At 44.7% G+C, this 21209-nt stretch overlaps 1 protein-coding gene and 1 long non-coding RNA gene across 5 annotated transcripts in view; one reads left to right on the top strand and one right to left on the bottom strand.

Moving 5' to 3' along the window:
* Window positions 1-6444, bottom strand: part of Npnt (nephronectin) — a 66510-nt gene extending 60066 nt beyond the window's left edge. For 2 of the 4 annotated variants that reach the window (XM_048456816.3, XM_048456817.3), the window contains exons 1-2: window positions 6235-6444; window positions 4333-4433 (exon numbers count right to left, since the gene is read on the bottom strand). In XM_048456816.3, the coding sequence (XP_048312773.3) occupies window positions 4333-4433; window positions 6235-6305 (172 nt within the window). In that variant the 5' untranslated portion in view covers window positions 6306-6444. The remainder of the gene's footprint in view (window positions 1-4332; window positions 4434-6234) is intronic. The other 2 variants (XM_048456818.3, XM_048456819.3) reach the window with 1 other exon arrangement.
* Window positions 6445-6554: 110 nt separating this feature from the next.
* LOC125414657 (uncharacterized) overlaps window positions 6555-21209 on the top strand; it is a 61194-nt gene continuing 46539 nt past the window's right edge. Inside the window, exons 1-2 of the long non-coding RNA XR_014997575.2 lie at window positions 6555-6754; window positions 7850-7942. This is a non-coding gene — a long non-coding RNA (uncharacterized LOC125414657). The remainder of the gene's footprint in view (window positions 6755-7849; window positions 7943-21209) is intronic.

Below are 21209 nucleotides of genomic sequence, written 5' to 3'. Positions count from 1 at the left end.
CTGTGTTTCTAAGGGTTCAGTCTTCCCCTACTCTCCAACCAGAACACAAATATCTGCAATTTCCCTGCTTTTAAGGATAAAGGATACAAAACCGTCTTAATCCATATCATCTCCTTCAGTTCCCTGACAGCCAAGAACTGTAAGCTCTGGAAAGTGCTCTCAACAAAAAATACTACTGTCATTGAGCCGTATGTCCAGCCTGGTCTCCACAGCGAAGGGAGAAACTGTAGGGCTTGGTGCCAGACACTCTGTGTTCCTTCTCATCACAGAAGTTCTCCGTGAACTTTACAGGCAGTCAGGTGGCTAAGCAGGCACAAAAGTGGGGCCTCATCCCAAGCCTCCAAGTTATCCAGTCCTTTTCCTTGTTTGTGAAATGAAACACAGAAACTGAAGAAATCTCAACTCAAAAGTCTCGACTTGGCAGGGGGAGAGAGGAAATTAACATAATTCATATGAAACGTGCCATTCAGATGAGGGGAAACTTAAAGAACAGAAAATTACGTGCAAGAAGCAGACATGTTGTGACAATACTTGAGGGACTGAGGGGCTGTAAATACGTAGCCACCAATAGTGAACATAAGAGTTTTCATCTGATAATAAAGAACCCCATTAATATCCAATGACTTTAAAACCCAAGACAGTTAGAAAATCAAATGTGGGATTTTCAGTGTGCACGAGATGTATTTAGGAGCCAAGAACACAAAGCAAAGAGTCAGAGAAAAGAAAGACACCAAGGGTCTGACCCATAAAAGAACTATGAAAACACAGCCTGCCTATTTCTGGAAACTGTCACGCCTTTCCAGCATGGCAGGAATGCTGGGATTGGCTCTGGGTGACAGGCAGGAAATATGAGGACAGACCCTATGCCCACTGGGCTGTTCTACTCTGGTCTTCGGCAGTCCTGGAGAAAAAGATGAATGTTCCCGAGTTAAATTTGGCTTTGTAGTTAATGATGGCACGCCAGAGGGGAGGTCAGGCAATTCCATGACTCTGCAATGCTCGTCTCTCTAAACAAGGCCAGGAGAAGGAGGACAAGCAGGGGTGAGATGGAGAGGGTTTAGTGTAGATATCTGACTCGGATGACTGCTGGATCAAGACATGTCATGAATGTCATGAATGTTGAACCCAATGGAGTAGACACTCACTGAAGGGTCTCTACCCAAAGGACATAAGACCCAGTAGACAACATAATGTGGGTACCTCTTTCCCCTACCAACACCTATGTTTAGAGATAAACTGTAACCACCTGTTACACAGAGTGGTCACAGTTAGCATTTGTTTTGCTCTGCTGTTTTGAAGGAAAATTCCAAAGTGAGTCAATCAGAGGACCATGACACCTTGGATAAGGAAGCAAGCGGTATGGAAAAGAACACTCAGATTATTTTAAGGGTCAAAGAGCCAAAAATACTTTTCATGTTATATTTTTTAGAACCAGGCTAGAAATCACCTAGATTTAATTTGAGGTGTTTTCCTTGAGTTGAATGCAAAACTTCCAGTTTCAAAAAGGCATTCACAACCGACAGGAGAGTTTAGAGAGGCTTCATTCATTCCACAAGCCACTTTTTGGTGCTGCTGCATCCCTCTGAGCTGACCTCTGGCCCTCACATTCCTCCACCTTAGATCAAAACAAAGGAAGACAGACTGAGCTGATAGGGGACATTTGGACCATCTAAGATTCTGCAAAAGGAAAACAGACAGAAGACTAGCTCCACTCCTTAATTCATCCTTATGGTCTTGCCATCTTCGGTGTTAAAGGCCAAGGCCCCTTTTCAATTTGAAGACACTTCATTTCCTTGAGACAGGGAACCTCGGAACTATTTTTAATTTGGCCAGCAATAACACAACGCGTGTATTTTTCCTGATAGAATAACACGGAATTTAACAACACACGTTTACTCTTCCTGCACTCAGCATGGACACTGAACAAGACCAAGGACAGCTGTAGCATCTGCTCAGGCCAGGAAGAATTTCAGCGCTTTACAAATGACAGCTCATTTCAGCGTTCTATGCCGTTAAGGTGTGTAATATTTCACATTGATTTTAGAGATGAAGATAACAGAGGACGCACAGGAATGATGAATTATTCAACCAAGGTCACACAGTCAAGAAGGTCGAACCGGAATTTCAAACAGAACTGTCTAGACCGGACGTCCACGCCGCCCTCGGTTATGTTGGCTCCTGAACATAACCTCCTGGTTATGTTGGTTCGTACACCACAGATGAACAGCCATGTGGCAAAGACAATCTTACACCTCTGTAATGTGACCACTTTAACCTCCAGCTCCTACACAGCACTTCCCGCGCAAGCTCAGGACTAACAAAGGCGAAAGGAGAAATGCCCAGTGCCCCCCACTTGGCATTCTTTCAGTAAAGAAAGGAAGCTTTGAAAATGACAGCGTCTCCCATCTGGTAGGAAACGCATGGGAGAAAGAAAAGGTCTCGGAAATCTCTGGGGTGATGATGTCTCATAGCGCCACTGTAACTTTAAAAGTTCAGATTCAGATTTGCCAAGCTAGTGCATACTTGAGAAATCTTAATTACTTGGTACAGGAAAACAGGACTGGCTCCTCGTGTGGCTTGGGGAATTCCACAGCAGGACTTCTCCAGAGAGCTCGGGAGTTTTCACACTAGAATTCTTTCAACACACCTGGCATCGAACCTACATTCTCCTAATCCTTGCCTCTGGGGCAGGTGTGAAGGTGTGCCCCACTACCGCACAGGGCATTCTGCCAGGGCATGTCTCCTTGACCCGGGAGGGTCCGGGCAACTGCATGGACCTCCAGGCCCTTCAGTGTTCAATTGGTCAGTTTCCTGAGAGTTCCAGCAGGGAAGAAGGCAAGTGAGTTCCTTCCAGCAAAGAGTCTGACCCTGTTCTCATCGAGGATGGGTTTGTTTCACGACTGGGTCTCTTTACTCTTTGGTAATCTAGCCTGGTGGCCCATCAGCCTCCAGACTGCCTCTGACTGCCAGGATTTCTAACACTGTCATGTATTTGGCAGAAGGCTACATCCTCCCAGGGGCCAGTCCCGTTTTGGACCATTTCCGCTTGAAACAACTTAATCGATTAATCTGAATAGATTAGTCAATGAAAGCAGGACAATGTTGCCTGGTCCTTTCATGGACTAGAAACCAGAAACTTCATCTCTCTTTTGCAGGAAGCAATGCCATGAGTGAGCAAGGAAGCCAAACATTAGTCCTCCTCACCTGCCTGTCCCCAGCTGGAGACAACAGCCTGAATGCCCACTGATTAACCTGTGACAACTGTCCTCCTTCCTCAACGAAGTTGAACATCAGAGTATTATTGATAGTAGCTGATGGAACTCCTCATCTTTCCGAGTCCCCACACTGTCACTGCCCTCAAGCCTCCTCCACTGTCCTCTATGATACCTCACGCCCGACAAGTTGTCCCAGTGTGGAGTCCAGCTCAGTGCCCTTCATCTTACAAGATGCTGTGCTCAAAAGATGCCCCAGAAAACAAACGTCTTGATCATTTGGGGTGTCTCTTTGTGGAGGGGTCGGAGAAAAACGGGAAGACCAGGGTAAATGTTTGAGATTCAGAACTCAGTAAAATCTGGAAAATGTGCTAAATGATTCACATTTTTGTTTAGGACGAGGAGGAACTTTATCATTCATGTGTCTATTTTGATCACGAGTAAAACAGAAATCAGTGTTCTGATTTGGCGCTGACTCTAAGGCTTTGATTTATTATGGAATTTACAAATGATGTTTTCCATGACTCTATTGGTTGGCCCATGTAGATGTCAGCACAACTTCTCTCCCTAAAAAAAGACTTGCCAATGGCAAGTGTGTCATTTTACACACTAGCTCCGATGAAGATTTTATAGGTACTCTTAAGTTCCAGGTTTATTTAGTGTAAATATTGTCTAGACACATTATCTCATTTTCATCTCAGAGCTTGGAGCAAAGGAAGAAAGCAGCCCGATAAGAACCCTGTGGAAGCTGAGGACAAAAGCTTAAATGGGCAGCACAGGGCTGGAGAGATGGCTCTGTAGTTAAGAGCACTGGCTGCTCTTCTAGAAGACCTAGGTTCAAATCCCCAACACTCGCATGGTGCATAGACATGCATGCAAGCAAAACACCCATACACATAAGATAATAAAATAAACAAACAGACTCTCTGTGAATGGTAAAGCTGGCACCGTGACACAGGTGCTTTGGGTTGGAAAGGGGCAGAATAAGGATTTGGGGCAGATTCGCACAGCCAAGACTTGCTTGGTAATAGCAACCCCTCCAAAGTGCAGAGTAAAGTCTAGAACCATGGAGGAAAGATATACATCCCAGGGAACTGGAGCTTCCGGACCTGATACTCACGTTGACACTGTCCCCAGGACTGGCGAGCCCAGCCCCAGCAGCAGTCAATCCTGCCACCATAACGACACAGGCCAATCGAAGATACTATTTGCCTGGGCCACCTACCAAACAAACAAACAAAAAATGTAAAATAAATAAAGACACATGAGATTTAAAATCGTTCTCTCTTTGTTTTACACAGAAAAATCTACTTAAACCACACCCAGCACTTTGCTACAAACTCCTTACTGTCTGTAGGAATTTCAGGACAGGACACCTTCTCAGTAATAGTTCTCCAACGACCTAATTTCTAACTGTAAAGTTAAACATACACACACCCGGCACACAGGAGTCGGGAGAGAAGCAGTGCCAGCTGAAACCAAGACATCCCAGGCCACCACCATTCACAGGGTGGTTTCTGAAAGCTTGAAATAAAACAGATTCCCCAGAACCACAGCTGTTGGGGGGGGCAGTTTCGACTAATACACCATACACTGATACACCATACAGTGAAAAGCGTTGAGTAACCGAAGACCTGGCAAAGCAGAAAGAATTTTTGCTGAGTATAAAGGGCTGATAAGGAAATGGGCAAGAAGAGGCTATTCAAAAATCAAACGCAACAAAACTCATTCCGATCCAACTACCCCCTCCCATCACTGCCATGCCGTAAGAGTAAGAGGTCTAAAACCAAGGAATTTAAACTGTGGGGAATGCATAAAGTTTCCTTGTGTTTTGCAAGCTGCCTGCATCAGCAATTCAGAGACTGCAAGTTTAAGGTGTAGATCCCATGTATCAGAGAACGCTTAGCATGCGATCATTAGATTCACACCTACCAGACTGACTTACTCCCGCACATCTAAATAGGCTGTTTTGGACGCCTTTTAAAAGCAATAATACATTTAAAAGTGTGTGTGTGCCTCTTGTGAATGTGTGCCCCAAAGCAATGCAGTTCACATGTGGACAAAGAATTGATTTTAAAAATAAAAGCCGTAGCCCCTGACTGCTTCCCACTTCTCCTTAAACTCTTTATCTTTTCAATTCATCTTCTCTTTACCCTCAGGCCCAAGGTACAAAATAACCCCCAACTTTCTATTTCCTCCAACCAGGTGCTGAACAAGGAGCGCTGGCTGCCTTCACTCTTCCGCGCTCCGTGGCTTCCCCTCCGGAAAAGCCAATCAATCCTGGAATTGATTCGTTCCAAGATTGCAGGTAAAAGAAGTGCGGCATCTTCAAGGCAGTGGAGGGACAGGTTCTAGGGGTGGGGGCGGGGTGGGTGGCGGGTGAACCAGCGGGAAACCTGTCCAGCAGAGGCCTTCAGCAGGGACTGAGGGGAGCGACCCTCACGGAGGGCGAGGGATCTCAGAGAGAGCGCGTCGCGCAGTCTTGGGAGGACACGCTCAGTGACAGCGGAGACCCAGCTCGAGATTGTTGGGACCTGTCAGAGCATGCATCAGTCAGGCCCGCCAGGTCTGAGTGGTGCCGCGTGGACACACACACACACACACACACACACACACACACACACACACACGAAGCGTCCCCTCTCAATCCTCATATTGAGCTTCTGTCCCTTCTAGAGGACACACACACACGCACACGCACACGCACGGAGGGTCCCCTCAGCCTCATGTTGAGCTCCCGTCTCTTCCAGAAATCAAGAGGGGAGCACGCGGGAACCCCTCGTTCCCGAGTCGCGTCCTCGCCGCCACCCTTTGTCGAGCCGCCCGGTCACCTGCAAGTTTCCCCTCCGGACACAGTCCACCCTGAGCACTGGCCGCGGGCTGCAGGGACGCCCCACTCGCCACCTGTGTCCCTGCGCCGGTTTGCGCTCACTACAAGCGGGACACGAGCTCCCAGTGCGGAACGGGGCTGCGCAACCGGAGGTCCCTGCGGGAAGGAGAGGGCGCCGGGGACCCATCTCACCTTCCATCGAAGTCGGCGGCCGCCTGCAGGTAGAGAGAGGACGCCAGCACCGCCGCCAGGAGGACAGCCATGCCGGGGGGCCAGGGCGCGGGGCACTGCGGTTTACGAGGAGCCGTGCGTCCCGGTATCTCCGGGTCTCCTTCGGCGCGACACCCGCCGCTGCTGGGACGCACAGGGCGCGGCGCACAGCCGGGCAGGTCTGCGGCGGGCTGGCAGAGCCCCTCCGGCTCCCTCCTGGCGAGGGGAGGTGCTGCGGCGGGAGCCGCGCCGCCCGCCCGCGGGGAGGGGCGAAGCTGGAGGGACGAGCCGCGCAGCCCGCCGCCCTCCCTGCCCCGCCGCCCTCGTGCCCTGGGCGCGCGCCGGGGCTCGCCCCTCCCCTGGCCCCCGCGGTTGGGGCAGCTCAGGAGGCGGGGACGCCGCGCGCCACCAGCGTCTGCCACGAGTGGCGCTTGCCCCGGGCTGCAAGAAAAGTTGCGAGCACAGCCTGGAAGAGGGAGAGCAGGGGGACCTGCCTGAAAGGGTGAGCCCGAGGAAAACTGCGGGAGGTTGGGACGAGGGGGCGGAAGTACGCGCTCTGCGGGGTCCCTCAGACAGGTGGGGGCTCCCCGGACTGGAGGGCAGCAGGGTAAGAACACAGGCTTTAGGCACCAACACCGAAGAGGTTCTTGAACTGATTAAGGCAGAGATTGCTTCTAGTGCAGGGCCGGCGTAGCCCTGTGCCTTTTCCCTGAAAAAGGTGTTTGCATCTCCTGTCGGGTTTGAAGAAGAAACGTGCAAACTGTTCCTGTCTCCCGCGGCTCTGCCCCACCAAGTCGTCGTCCCCCACCCCCACCCTGAAAGGATGGTTACCACCTAGGCAGCTTGTGGTGGCTGGTCATGAGGGCACCTCTGTGGAACCGTTTGAAGTAGTTACTATATTGCTGCAGAGTAAAAAGCATTAAATCGAAGGACTGCTCATGTGAAAATACACGCTTTCCCTAAAGTATCACTGAAACTTATTAAATCAGTCCTCTCCTCAAACCATACCCCAGTGACTATCCTGTCCCCTCTCTTCTCAGTTCATGGTCCCCTGGCCTTCTGGCACCCTCTAGGCATGCCCTTTCTTTAAGGACATTGTCTGTACAGCTGTCTCACTTCCTTTGGTTTGTTCAAAAATCACCCAAGGAGCCAAATATGAATACTATTTAAAATTCTTATCTTACCCCTCTGGCGTCACCTCCCACTATACTGGGCCTTTTCCCCCATTCCACTGGTCTTCCATCTTACTGTATAATTTGTTTATACATCGTCTTTCTGAGCTAAGGTAAACCCTAGAAGAATAGCTATCTTTGTTTAGTGCCTGCAGCATTGGCTGACACATAGTAGGTGCTTATAAGTGTTGAAAGTGTTTGCTGTATTACAAATGTCACCCCAAACTCATCTGTTTGAGGTCTCTGCTACTTGAATTGTTAGTGAAAAGTTCTCTGACAGGGTGGCTGCTCTATCCTGATTTATCAGTGTGTGTAAAACTAGGAATCTTCTGCAAGAAAAGGAAAAATAATGTTTCCAGCTTGAACATCTCTTTGATTTCCAAGTTGTTTTCTGTTAGCAAAACACGTTTCTATTTTAATCTCAGAACACATCCATGCCAGTTCGGGCTTGGGACACTGTTTTAGGCAAACAGCTTGGTGTCATCCATTTCAGATGCTTCTAACGGATTCCAAAAAATGTAAGTCAAAATATTTTTTTTTTCCTGCAGAAAATCAAGCCTTTGTAAATGTAATGGAGGCTTGCTTCCAGGGCCCACTGGCCACTCCTCAGTTGCTTTCCTTGCTCATTGACTCTGTGCTGGGTTCCTGAATAAGCTTCATCACCATAGTGGGTGTTTAAGTTAGCTTATAGGCCAGAAAATAAATCCAGAAGGGAAGAGAAATAATGGGTGAAAATAGAATGGCTAGTTGCACGCTCTCTTGACATAGATCTTTTGGGCCAAGAAGACACTCCGTCTTCACTTGGTCTCCAGTCCATGCTTCACTGATAACCAAGCGTGTATTTCTTTTTTTTTTTTTTTTTGCTTGTCTACTATGGGATGGACCTCTGTAATATTATTATTACGCGTCTCCAAGAATAGCTCTTGGTGAATTGTGTTGTAATTACCTCTCTGCCACATTCGGTCCCTCTAGCCAATAGGAAGCCACAGGTAATATTAAACATGCCACAACATCCTGGCTGCTCAGTACACCGATTGGCATGAGTCTTAAATAGGTTGGGTTGGATTGACAGATATCCTGCCCGGTGAACTTTAGCTTCTGCCTTGAGTAAGTGGTATTTACATCAGTCTGTTGAATTTTGGCTTTAGGAGACTATGAAGGGTGTCCAAGGTGTATCAGGTCATTGCGTTAAAATTAATGAACACTGGGGATTTAAAAAATGGAAATCTTCCTTCCAACTCTTCATTATCTCAATCACTTTTGCCCCCACTGTCGAAGATTGTGTCCCAGATTTCGTCCCTGCTAGGCAAGCACTACCATTGAGCTGCATCTTCTGCTCCTCTGTTTGAGCCTTAAAACACACAGCAAGAATGAGACTAAATGTCTTGCTTTTAGCAATAACTGCGCTTGACCAGTAAGACAAACTGTAGGTTAGGTTTCCTAACACGTAATGATACCTTCCAAGGAGTTATCCCAATTTTCTCACACACAAGTCAATCCCTGCCATTGGTGACGTGGTGATAGAAATAACTAATTAGAACCAGGTATCTAGCTTCCAGCATTCAGAAATTACAAGCACCTAATTATCCCTTTCATTTCAACAAAGAATCACCAAGAGGCTACAGTCATTTTTAGGTGCCGAGATTTCAGCTGGAGACAGGGTCAAGCCCTGCCCTGAGGGAGTTTATATTCCAGTGAAGGAGTAGAGCAGGGGTGAGGTGAGGAGGGATAATGGAAGGCCTGGAGGCCACAAAAGGCTGAGGGGAGCAGTTTTAGTTGCAGGGATTTGGGAACCACTAGAGAGGTGGGGTTTGAACTGAGTCTCAGGGAGAGGGCAAAGGAGGGTAAGGGTGGGTGTCCAGACCAAGGGCAGAGCAAGATGACTCCTCTTTTCTCCAGCAAGGTGGGAAGTGACTTCGGATAGCCAGTGTCATGGAAACCACTGAACAACTGACTGTGTCCCAACCCCAGCTGCAGTGTGGTGCCACAGGCACGGGGTTTACTAGTGTGAAAAGGTCTTCAGTGAGGATACACACGGTTGCTGCTACACAGCCGTCTTCATTCCTCATCGGTGACAACTGAGTGGCTTTTCTGGCAATGGAAGGGCAGTCTGGCCAGCTCGCTCCCCTTGGAGAATCCACTTTGCCCATAACCACTGCTGGCCACATCAGAGATTACTGTGGATGTGTGTTTCCCCGCTAGCGTACCCATCTCTCGCAACTCTTTCAACTGGGATGGGTTTGAAGGCTAGAGCCTCTGATGCTTTAAGGAATTCAAAGAGACAGACATTTCCAGGCCAGACTCATGGTTTCTGTGGCAACCAGGCTTCTTTAAACCCCGTAAGCTTGTGGCCTAGTTGCTCCCAGTTCATTTCTTGTGTAGATAACTACAGCTCACATCTGTTCTAGGTCTAACCCCTAAGCTTTGGTTGTTAGCTTTCTTCTATCTGTACCTTCCTCTCTCATCTTTACAAAGACCACCTTAAGGCCAGCAGAAATACAAAAGCTGTTTGCGAGGACAATACCCTTACTTTGACCCTTCCTTTATCTCTATGAACATTTGAGGCAGCAAAGTAACTCTTCAATATCACAGACCCTGAACATCTAGATAGTTCCATTTCCTCCTGTTTCTGCATATAAACTAAGCAGTTCTTAGAACTTTTTTTGAAACTTTACTAAAAGCAATAAGGAACAGAAAAATACAGTAACAACCTCATTTTGGTTTTTTAATCTGCGTTTGATACATCTGTACGTTGATCTGGTGGAAGAGAGACTCTGCTCCACAGAGCTGCCATTTGGCCTCCATACATGTGCACTGGCATGCATAAATACACATAAAATAGCAAAGTAGTTTAAAGACATCAATATCCAAACATGGTAGAAAAGCTTTTTCCCATGTGCATCTAATCTCAGATATGAATATCAAAGCTAACGCTGTGAACAGTGATGATTAGCAAGTATAATCTAGGATATAGCTAAAGACTCCAGTGTAAGCAGGTCCTGCAGGTCCCAGTTAGCAAACTTCTTTCTCCTTCTGCATGAGAATTTGTCCTATGTTCTAGCTCCTTTCCCCTCTCAGCCAGAAAAGGTAGCATGTGACCTATATTGTTGGCAAAAATGGCTGCTACATAAATAAACTGTCTTCAGGGAGAAGCAAATACACCGAGTAGTAAACCATACCACACCATTTACATGACTTTTCTGTGTTGCATCCTTTGGAGGGACCCTGGACACCACACCCATAATGTATTAAAGATGCTCTAGACAGGATACGGTGATTATGTCCAGGCAATTAAACAGCTCTGCTGCTGTGTAAGCTGTTTGCTGAAGAAGAGCACTATGTGCCCTTCTGTGGGCAGAGTGTGGTCCCTATCCTTTATCCTTCAGAAAAGGCAGGTGCTGTGGGATAATGCTTTTGAACACTGTAAAGATTTGTCACCCGTATTGCTTTAATAAAATGCTGATTGGCCAGTAGCTAGGCAGGAAGTATAGGTGGGGCAACCAGACTAGGAGAATTCTGAGAAGAGGAAGGCTCAGTCTGCAGTCACCACCCACATACAGAAAAAGCAAGATGAAGATACTGCACTGAGAAAAGGTACCAAGCCATGTGGCTAAACACAGATAAAAATTATGGGTTAATTTAAGTTGTAAGAGCTAGTTAATAATAAGTCTGAGCTGTTGGCCAAAGAGTGTTGTAATTAAAAAAAAGGGGGTGTGTGAAAAAAAACTTTACAAATGGTGCCCAAATGTTTGGCAAGAATTTTCGCATAAAGCAACTGTTGGAACTTCCGTCTACACTGAGTTCTATTCCCAGCACCCATATCTGGTAGTTCACAACCACTGACACTAACTCCAGAGCCAGGACTCCAGTGCCCTCTTCTGACACACAGCATACACTCACACACACACACACACACACACAAATTTAAAAGAATCTTAAATAAAATAAATCTGTTGTAGCTTGATGTCATGGCACATCAAGTACTTCCTGTGACTGAAGAGACTGAGGCAGGAGAATTGCTTGCATCAGTGGGGCAGCATAATGAGACCATATCTCAAAACAAAAAGCTATGGGAAAACAGCAGTATTCTATATGCTCCTTAGTTATAAAAATTGGTAATTTTAATATATATGAACATTAAAATGTAATGAAACCATTAATATTTAATAATTCAAATTTTTATGTAAGTGTTCTCTTTCTAAACAAAAGTATTACTCTTTTAGCTAATAGAACACACGAGGAAAGAAAAGCTTCAGGCATATTTATTTAAATTCTGAGCCTTTCTCATCCATTTTCAAATAATTTTGCAAAGGAAAATGAAAGGCTTGATTTGATAGCCTTTGGATTCTATTTGAATTTAGCTGGAAGAATTGAAATGGCTAGAACACCAAACAACACATTATAAAGCAGTTTCCAGAGTTGTAAAATAGAGTTAGTTTCCTACTCTTCAGCCTCTTTTGTGCTACAGATACAGAGCAAAAGCTCACTATTTTTAAAGACACTTTGATTCATGTTTTTTAAAGATAAAAATGGAAAGATTGTTCCATGTTTATGAGAAGTGTTTAATATCACAAAACTAGGAATGGTGACGCCACTTCCCTTCTGTAACACACTATCCTCAGACCCACGGTAAAAATCTTTTCACTAAGGTAAATTTCAGTGCAGGCCGGACAGTTCTCCTTACCAATGCTCTGTAAGCTATTATGCAGGAATCTGCTTTTTAAGCTCTCCTACCTTTGAAATAAACTCTTTTTATACTCTCTGTCTGTGATAGTTGTGTTAACTGTCAGCATAGCAACATTTAGATTATCTGAGAGATGGGCTCTGGGCCTGCCCATGGGAGATTTTCTCCATCTTGTTAGTGAAAGGAGGAAGATCCACACAGTGGGTACCATTTCCAGGCTGGAATTATGTTTGAGCTGTATAAATGGAGAACAGGAGCTGAGTGGAAACGTGCATTCGTGGTCTTTGCTCTCTGTGCTTGTGAATGTCACGGGACCAGTGCTTTGAGCCCCTTATTGTGACTTTGCCCGTGATGGACTATCCCTTTGAACTCTGAGCCGGAATATACCCTTTCTCCCTATGTCATTCTTGTCAAGGTGTTTTACACAGCATCAGCAAGAGAAAATATGACATCCTCCTCAACGCATCTTATTTTACCTTGCCCCGTAGATGGAAAGACAAATGAACCAGTGATGTATCAGAAATCAGAAATAGTTTTATGTTGGTCGCAAACTAGCTGAGACTTGACAGAATTGCTCAAGGCGTCAGAGCTTGCTGAGCGGTGTTTGTCAGAAGACCAGCATGAAAAAAAATTAAAAAGACAGTAAATGTTAATAGATGCCAAGGAGAAGGCAGAGCGTGCAGCGTCTGCCATTCTTCTTCATCAAGGAAAGTGGAGCATCTTCACACCGGAGAGCAGGGGAAGCGTAAAGTGACTCATAAATTTTACAACTCATTTTCTGCAAAGGAATTGAATTACAGAATGTGATGGCCTGACTTTCTCTGGGGGCAGGATATATCTAAGTTGATAGTGTAATTAACATCAAACTTAAATGTCGGTAGTCTCTGAAGAACGAACACAAATCTTAGATGGAAGTATTTCAAGGAAGGTGTTGTCATCAAATGTTCCCTTGCTATGGCTGCCATTACATGCGGAGAATTTTTAAGACGCCGTGGCTTCGTTCAGAAGTATATATGATCAAAGCAAGCTCATTCTGGCCCCTTAGAGGGAACTTTCTTATTCAGCTGCTCCCTTTAGAATACACGAGGAGCAGGGCAGTCTGCACTCATGAGGAATTAGAGTTGGCAACTGAAGCGTCTCCAGGAACTGGCTTTTTCCCCCCTCTGGGGCTCCACATTCTTTCACCAGTGTTATTTTATTTTTTACTATTTTCTCTACTTTGTCCAGATTCAATCAGCAAACTAGCTGTCTGCATGCCCTTCTAGGCACGGCCCAATCACTCCCAATCCTCTGGACCTTGGATGCATGTCTAGTCATATTATTACCCCAAAAGAGGCTCCAGCTCGTAAGAGAAAAGTATTCAGTCTTGCCTGGTTCAGGCCCATCTTTTGCCTGATGAGAGAGGACTGGAATTATTTGGTATTACCATGGGAAGGCCTCGACGTTGAGGCTCTTTTTGGCGCAAGGTCTTGAAAGAGAACCGAGGAGAAACCACGGCATTTGTCATCGCGACACTGTGTTCCAGTGTTTGAGGAGTCTCAGAAAAACTCACATAGCTACAGCGGACAAGTTCACATACTAGGTCATTGTGATAATTAGACATATTAAGAGGGATATTTGCTGTATTTGTAAACTATTCATTACCTGAGTTATTAAAAGCTTTATTTTATGTAAATGTGTGTGCCTGAATTTATCTGTGTCTGTGCATCACATGAGTGTCTTGTGCCCAAGCAGGCAAGAAGAGGGCATAAGATCCCGAGTTACAAGTAGTTGTGAGCCACAGTGTGGGTCCTTCTGCGAGAATGACAGGCACTCTTAACTGCTGAGCCATCTCCAGCCCCACTGAGTGTTAAGTTCATAAATTTCTTTTCACTAATTATGTAAAATTCTAACATTGAAATAACAGTTTTAGTACATTTGAATGTTAAGCAATGGTTTTCAGGTCAAATGCTGATTAAATTTGTATTTAAAACCACAGGATGTGACACATTTGGTAGAGAATACTCAGTTCATACTCATGCTGGGAATAATTGTCAAACACTGGTTTTAGTAATTTTTATTTCAATTAACTTACTTAGTAAGTGGCGGTGCTGACAGATCTGTGGAGATCAGAGGGCATTGATAGGGGAATATGTTCTCTCTACCTTCCAGGTCTCAGGGATCAATTGATAGGGGAATATGTTCTCTCTACCTTCCACGTCTCAGGGATCAATTGATAGGGGAATATGTTCTCTCTACCTTCCACGTCTCAGGGATCAAACTCATGTCACCACATTTTGGAATAGGTACCTTTCCCCATGTAGCCATGTTGTCAGCCCTCAGCCCATGACCTTAAAGCCAAATTCCTCTCTATTGCGACGAAGCGTAATGGAGGCAATGTGAGAAATCTCAGAGGCCATTTTACATTTTCTCTATCATACCTTCACTTCTGAGTTTGGGGTAAACTAGAAAGGGCCTAGCTCAGGAAGTTTCTCGAAGCCAGGTGGGGAATCGCCCGTGAGTTTCAGTTAGTTGGGAGGTTGAGATGGAATGACTACTTGAGGTAGGAAGTTCCAGGCCAACCTGGGCAATGTGGCGAAACAAAGAGCAAAACAAAACCAGTCAACCAAGCACGGGAAAAACAAGCCTGTCAGGTGTGGTGGGGCACAGCTGCCAGCCTACAGTCTCAGCCCTTGGGAGCTGAGACAGATTCAAGGCCAGCTGGGCTTTGTATCAAGACCAAAAGTAATAAAAGTTCCTGGGAGTCAGCCCCCACTGCCACCGTCATCCTGAAAGAGAACAAGAGCACAGAGGCTCAGGCCTGTCCTGCCCCAATTTGGAGGCTGCATTGAGTCAAGGCACGGGAGGCAGCTGGCTGGACAAGCACTTAGGGCCACCTCTCCAGGATCAGCAAGTCACCTCTGGAACAAAGACTTTCCTTGAAATAACATTTTCTAACTTGAGTAAAGAAAACTTGAATAATTGATTTTTTAAAAAATGAAAGTTGAATCATTTCACCTTTTCCAATAAATCATATAATGTGAAATCTTTAAAAATTAAAATGTTTGCATCATTTTTTTTGAGACAGGGTTTTTCTGTAGCTTTGGAGCCTGTCCTGGAACTCGCTCTTGTAGACCAGGTTGGCCTCGAACTCACAGAGATCCACCTGCCTCTGCCTCCTGAGTGTTGGGATGAAAGGCGTGCGCCACCACCGCCCAGCTTCAGTTTTTCAAATAAGTGGTTGCTTATCATATTATAGTGGAGAAAGAAGTTGTGGAAGCATATAGTTGGAAACATTACCTGAAAGTTTTCAAACTCGAGTTTTATAGAAAGCATCTCAGATATGGTTTAAAATTAATCTTACTTGCCATTTGTCTTTGCACTCTGTCTTTGAAGCATGTGCCACTGGTCTGTCTGAAGTCCTGTTTCAGTGACCTCACATCACCACGGAAGTGATTTGTGTTTGCATCCTTTACCTCAAATGTCCACAAATCACTTAGTAGCTGCCATTTTCAGCCAAAGCCAAAGAAAATTGTTTCTTATGTTGTTCTCACACGTGAGGATACCTGTTCTATATTCAACTGTGGTTTCTTATGAAAGATAAGATTTTTCCAGGGAGGCCTGAATAAAGATCTGACTGAACAGTAACGCTAGGCATAAACAACTCCGATCTTTACTTGTAGAGAGGAAAAGGGAATTGGGAACCTGGGCAGAACCTGCAGTTTGTTTTCAGGAAAATAATCTTGCTGGTAGCTCAGCATCATCCTTGGGTTTCAGAGGAGGGACTGAGACTCAGTGCGGTCCAGTGACTGACCCAAGTCTCCAGTCAAGAAGCAGCAGAGTCCTCGGGGTGCTCTTTCCAAGGCACCCTGTGCTGTGGTGTTTTCACAGACTGTAGGTTCATTTAGGAAAGGAAATGTCTGTTGAGATTAGTTGCAACACAGATCTATGGAAATACTTCATTCTGAGGTAGGTAGACATACTAGCATGGTGGAGTGACAGAAATGTTCTTATTCTATGATTACGAAGCGGCATTTTCTGTAATACTGTGACAAGTCACTTTCTTCTTTAAAAGAGGAGAAAATATCTAGGACTAAATTGGCTAGAGCACCTTATGTAGTAAATGTCACTAAGGTCTGAGTTACTAATGCTAACATGGACTCATGGTCATTGCCGTGTGACCATATACAACTGTCACAAAGGCCTCTGCACATTCCACTATGGGTGACGGTGCTGTGAAGGTCTGTTAAAAGGAACATTGTCTTACTCTTCAGGGTTCTGCAGGGTTCTTCCTGGAGAAAGCAGACTTGAAAGTCACTTACAGTCACCTCACTGGGTGAAAATGGGGAGCTGTGCTGTGGAGATTGCTCAGTGCTTAGAAGTGTTTGCGCCACAAGAGGAGCCCCACTAGATCAAGCTGCTTAGCCGGAGTCACCTTATTTATGAGCTCTGAGTTCACCTGAGAGACCCTGCCCCAGTCATTAAGGTAGAGAGTGATGGAGGATGACTCCCGACCGACATGGGCTGGGCTCCATACTTAGTGCATACCCCTGTACACGCATGTTCACATACATGTGAACACACACAGACACAAGCACATACCATACATGCATGCACATAAGAAAAATAGTGATATGAATAGACCCAAGTGATGCGGGAGAATTGTCTGTATTCTGTCAATCATATTTTAATAAAACGCTGATTGGCCAGGCAGGCAGTATAGGCGGGAAAGCCAGACAGGAAGTAGGGGTGGAGCAAAGAGACTGCAGGAAGCTTCCTCTGCCACTCCTGCACAGACCACCAAAGAGGCAACATGTAAGCTGTCACACTGAGAAAGGTACTGAGCCATTATGGCTAACATAGATAATGATAATGAATTGATATAAGTTACAAGGACTAATAAGAAGCCTGACCTAATGGGCCAATCAGTTTATAATCTTATGGAGTTCTGTGTGATTGATTTTCTTTGTGATTTGCCGGATGTGGGGTACCGGACGGGATAGAAACCCCAACAAGCCGGCCCCCGCCATGTTACACCCAAGAGAATCTGTGCCTTGGATCATCTCTGAACTAGTGAACGTCAAGATATGTGATGACTTAAATCTATGAAGACCGGGAACCCAGAAAGTGTCGTGCTCAAGGGATGATAGCCTGAGCCATAGGCTGGTACTGACCTTCCTGGGCCTTCTCTGAACCTAGCTCCAGTTACTTTATTTTTAAGGGAATTCCCTCAGAAACAAGGACTAGACACCTTTCATTAATTGACCCAAACTGGCCGTATAGATGAGAAAACAACATAGAAGATACATGATATTTGCACAAATGTTTTCCTTAAATACTAAGTAAAAGCCATTTCTAAGACTAATCTGTGATTTTCACATTTGTGATTAAAAGTATAGAGGCTATTATAAGTATTCTCAGTAAACTTATTATGGTTATTTAATATATATCCTAAATCTTTATATGTGTAAATGGGACAAAAAATATAGGCAAAGGAATGCATTGAAAAAAACAGGCATTTCTTTATCTATCCTCAGACTAAGACATTTTTTAGTTAGTTGGGGCTTCACATAACCCAGTCTTGGTCTATGTCAGGCTTGCTTGCTTGCTTGCTGCATTGGTTCGAGGGTGACCTTGAACTTCTGATTAGCCCACCTCTACCTCCAGAGTGCTGGAAGTAGTGTGTGCTACCTACTGGAGCAGGCAGTCCTGAAAATTTAACTTAAGGAATTATGAATGCTCAAGCACTCTACCAACTTAACTAAAGCCCAGATGATTGACATAAAATATTTTCATAACTACTGAGTATGTCTACGTGAAGGATGTGTGTGTTCTAGCGCAGAAGCCATGACTTTATATGTGTAAAGGTCAGAGGAAAACTTTGGTAGTTGGTTCCAGCTTCTCACCTTTACGTGGGTTCCAGAGATTGAACTCAGGTCACTGGGCCCACATAGCCGGTACCTTTACCCACTGAATCAGTTTCCTAAGCTCAGATCATTGGTTTTGTGAAACTTTCTACTTTGTTCAACTGTTTGTTTCAACCAATCTTGGGTGGGGAATAATAACAAGTACCTTTAAAAAAGACATCTGTAATGGCTTGTGCAAAGGAACTGGGAGAGTGAAGACCCGGAGGGAGTGTCATGGTAATAAAAAGAACATAGAACTCTGAGAAAAACACAGTTTGTGGTGATGGGGTGGCAGGGTGGCACCATAAGGAAGTGTGGTTCTCATGGTAGCACTCCTCTTTAGACATGGGCTCAGTGGAGGCTGTGTTAAGCCTGCCCTGCAGATGCTGCTGCTGTTCTCAGGGCTTCTCCTTGTCACTGCTGGTCAGAACCAGGATATCTGCTTTTTGAGGGTGCCGTTTTTCCATGCTGTAGCGACAGACGCCAACTTTTGTTCAGTTCCTAAAACCCATTTAGGAGACTCAAGATGCCCAAGATAGGAGATCTCTCAGGGGAAATGAGAAGAAAACAGTGGATCATAAATAAATAGTGAACAACCCTGTCCTTAAAGCAAACTGCTTGAGTAGTCTAAGTGTCAGAATGTGGATACTGACATAAAAGTATCTGTAAACCACGGCTGTGTGGTTAGGGAGTTATTTGAATATTATGCCCTTGGCTTTTCTCAGTTAATGTACAGTTATTCAGAAATTCAACTTGTGATTACTTGTGGTGTCATTTTCCTTTGTTTTATTATTATTTTAACGTGTGTGCATGCTTTGCCTGCATGTATGTCTGGGCCCCACAGGCACTCATGGTGCCCTCGAGACCAGATTTGGGCATTGGAGCCCTGAGAACTTGAGTTGTAAATGGTTGTAAGATTCCATGTGGGTGCTGGAAATTGAGCCTCGGTCCTCTGGAAGAGCAGCCAGTGTTCTTAAACCCTGAGCTATTGCTTCAGCCCTGCTTTGTTAAAGTGTTATTATATGCAGTATAAAAAGTTAAAGCAGGGACTGGAGCAGTACTTGAGTGGTTAAGAGCACTTGCTGCTCCAGCGGAGAGCTGGAGTTCCATTCCTGGCACCCATGTTGAGTAACTCACAATTATCTGCAACTCTAGTTCTAGGGCGATCCAATGCCTCTGGCATTGTGTGCACACATGTGTGTGCATGCACATACTTACATACCATGCCCACCCACCCACAATTAAAAATAAAACACAAAAATGACACAAAGGGAAGTAAACTATGCACCCTGGGTCCCATTCCCTAGCAGTAAATATACCAATTGTGTGCTGATTCCTGTACATGAAACCCAGGTTTGGTGACAAACAAGAGCCCAGCCTCCACCCAAAGTGTGTCCACGAGTCGGTGTTTCATTGTCATAGAGTGGCTCCATTGCTCTAGACAGGTCATTTTCAAGTGAAAGATTTCTAAGCAGGAAGGAAAGAGAATGGGACACAATCAACCCAGACATCTTTTCCTTCTCCTTCCCAGAGGCCCAAGCAGACTTCCTATCTCCCCTCCCAGTGAGCGAAGTGAATGGTGCTTGGCTAGGCACATAGCAATTGTTGCTTCAATATTAACCATACCTTACTATCTGCTCAGAAACTAATAGGACACATACTTACAGATGTACATATGTGCTCTGAATTTTTATGCATACTTGCCTAACAAACAAGTATATAAATATATAAAATTGTTATATATTTGTATACTGTTATATACAAATGTGGTATTCCATATATAATAATTACTATACAGTAAGTTCTTCACCATTGCTAATTATTGTTTATAGTATTTGATATAGCATACTTTTTAAAAAATGAGTATTATTTCCTAAGAGACACTAACTTTTGCTTTACCAGTGCCTTTAAAACTGAGGTCATCGGACTCTTGAAGAGATTACTGGAGTTGCTTTGAAAAGATGTAGAATTACTGTGGGTTGAAGCAAATTCCATCAAAACATAGCAAAATGATTCTGGAAATAACAGCTAGGTGGATAAATGTTTACTTTCTGATGAGTATCTAGCCACAAATATTTTCTAATCATGTTAGTATGCAGGCAGAAGTAAGAGGCTTGGGTATGAAACATTTTTGATGTATTTGTGTAAAATATCATGTTAGCAAGTGAATTTCAAATTGTTGACAGATTTCTGGAGGAAAAAATAGCTTTGCTGATTTTTGCCCGGCTTGTGCTGCTCTGTCAGAGGACGGGGTGTGGGCAATGGAGATACTCAGTAAGAGAGAACCCCATTTCTTCTTCGGCACAACTGGATGGGAGTCACTAGATGAGAGGAGCACAGAGGACCAAGTCCCGTTAGTCCCCGTGATAGGGACCCGAAGTGAGCAGGCGTTGCTACGAATCCAGCTCTGATTGTCCTTTCTCTGCATGGGACTGGCCTTTCTCAGTCCCTAAGGCCAAGTAGTAAAATAGTTTGCCTTTTTTGGTAAAAAACTTTATCTTTTAGTCTCATTTTCTCATTGTCATCATTAATTCCAAAGTGTGTTGCTAAGTATGAAAATATGATTGCATGCGACAAGTTATTTAATTTTCCGGACTTCATGTCCATTGGCTGCCAGGCAAGTACAGAGAATGAGATGATAGCGGAAAACTCTCCCGGAGTTAAAGTGTTAAGGCCAGCCGAGGTCTCTGGAATTAGCTGGTCACCAGCAGCATCTGGAAGACGTCTGAAAACAAAGTTCATGGGCTGTTTCTCCAGTGCTGATTCCTTCATTCAGCTGCTGATCACTGAGGGCCTTGGGTTAAACGCTGGGTACACAAGGATGGGAGAACCAGACAGTTGGATCCTGCCCCACTGTTTACAGGAAAGACAGATGAGCCCTGGGATCTGTATTTAAAAATACAGCTCTGAAAACTACAGTTGTGAGTGGTAAAATTCACACAAAAGGATTTCTAAGAACCCATTTTCATTTTCTTGGGCATTCACAGAGCTTTATTATCTGAGAAGTGCTTCTACTTTTTACTATAATTTTGAAATAGTTTTTCTACAATGTGTGTGTGCGTGTGTGTGTGTGAGGTAGAAACAAACATTGACAGGAAGAAAGCATGTGGTAGATATAGATACATATGCTGCTATTAACTGTGGTTTTCACAACATTGGTTCTTGATTGGTCAGCTATAGAGAGCAGCATACGTTGAAAGAAAATTATATTTGATT

The sequence above is a fragment of the Myodes glareolus genome, chromosome 17, assembly GCF_982192425.1.
Source record: "Myodes glareolus chromosome 17, mMyoGla1.1, whole genome shotgun sequence".
In the NCBI taxonomy this organism is placed as follows: domain Eukaryota; kingdom Metazoa; phylum Chordata; class Mammalia; order Rodentia; family Cricetidae; genus Myodes; species Myodes glareolus.
This window is presented reverse-complemented; position numbering and strand designations above follow the sequence as displayed.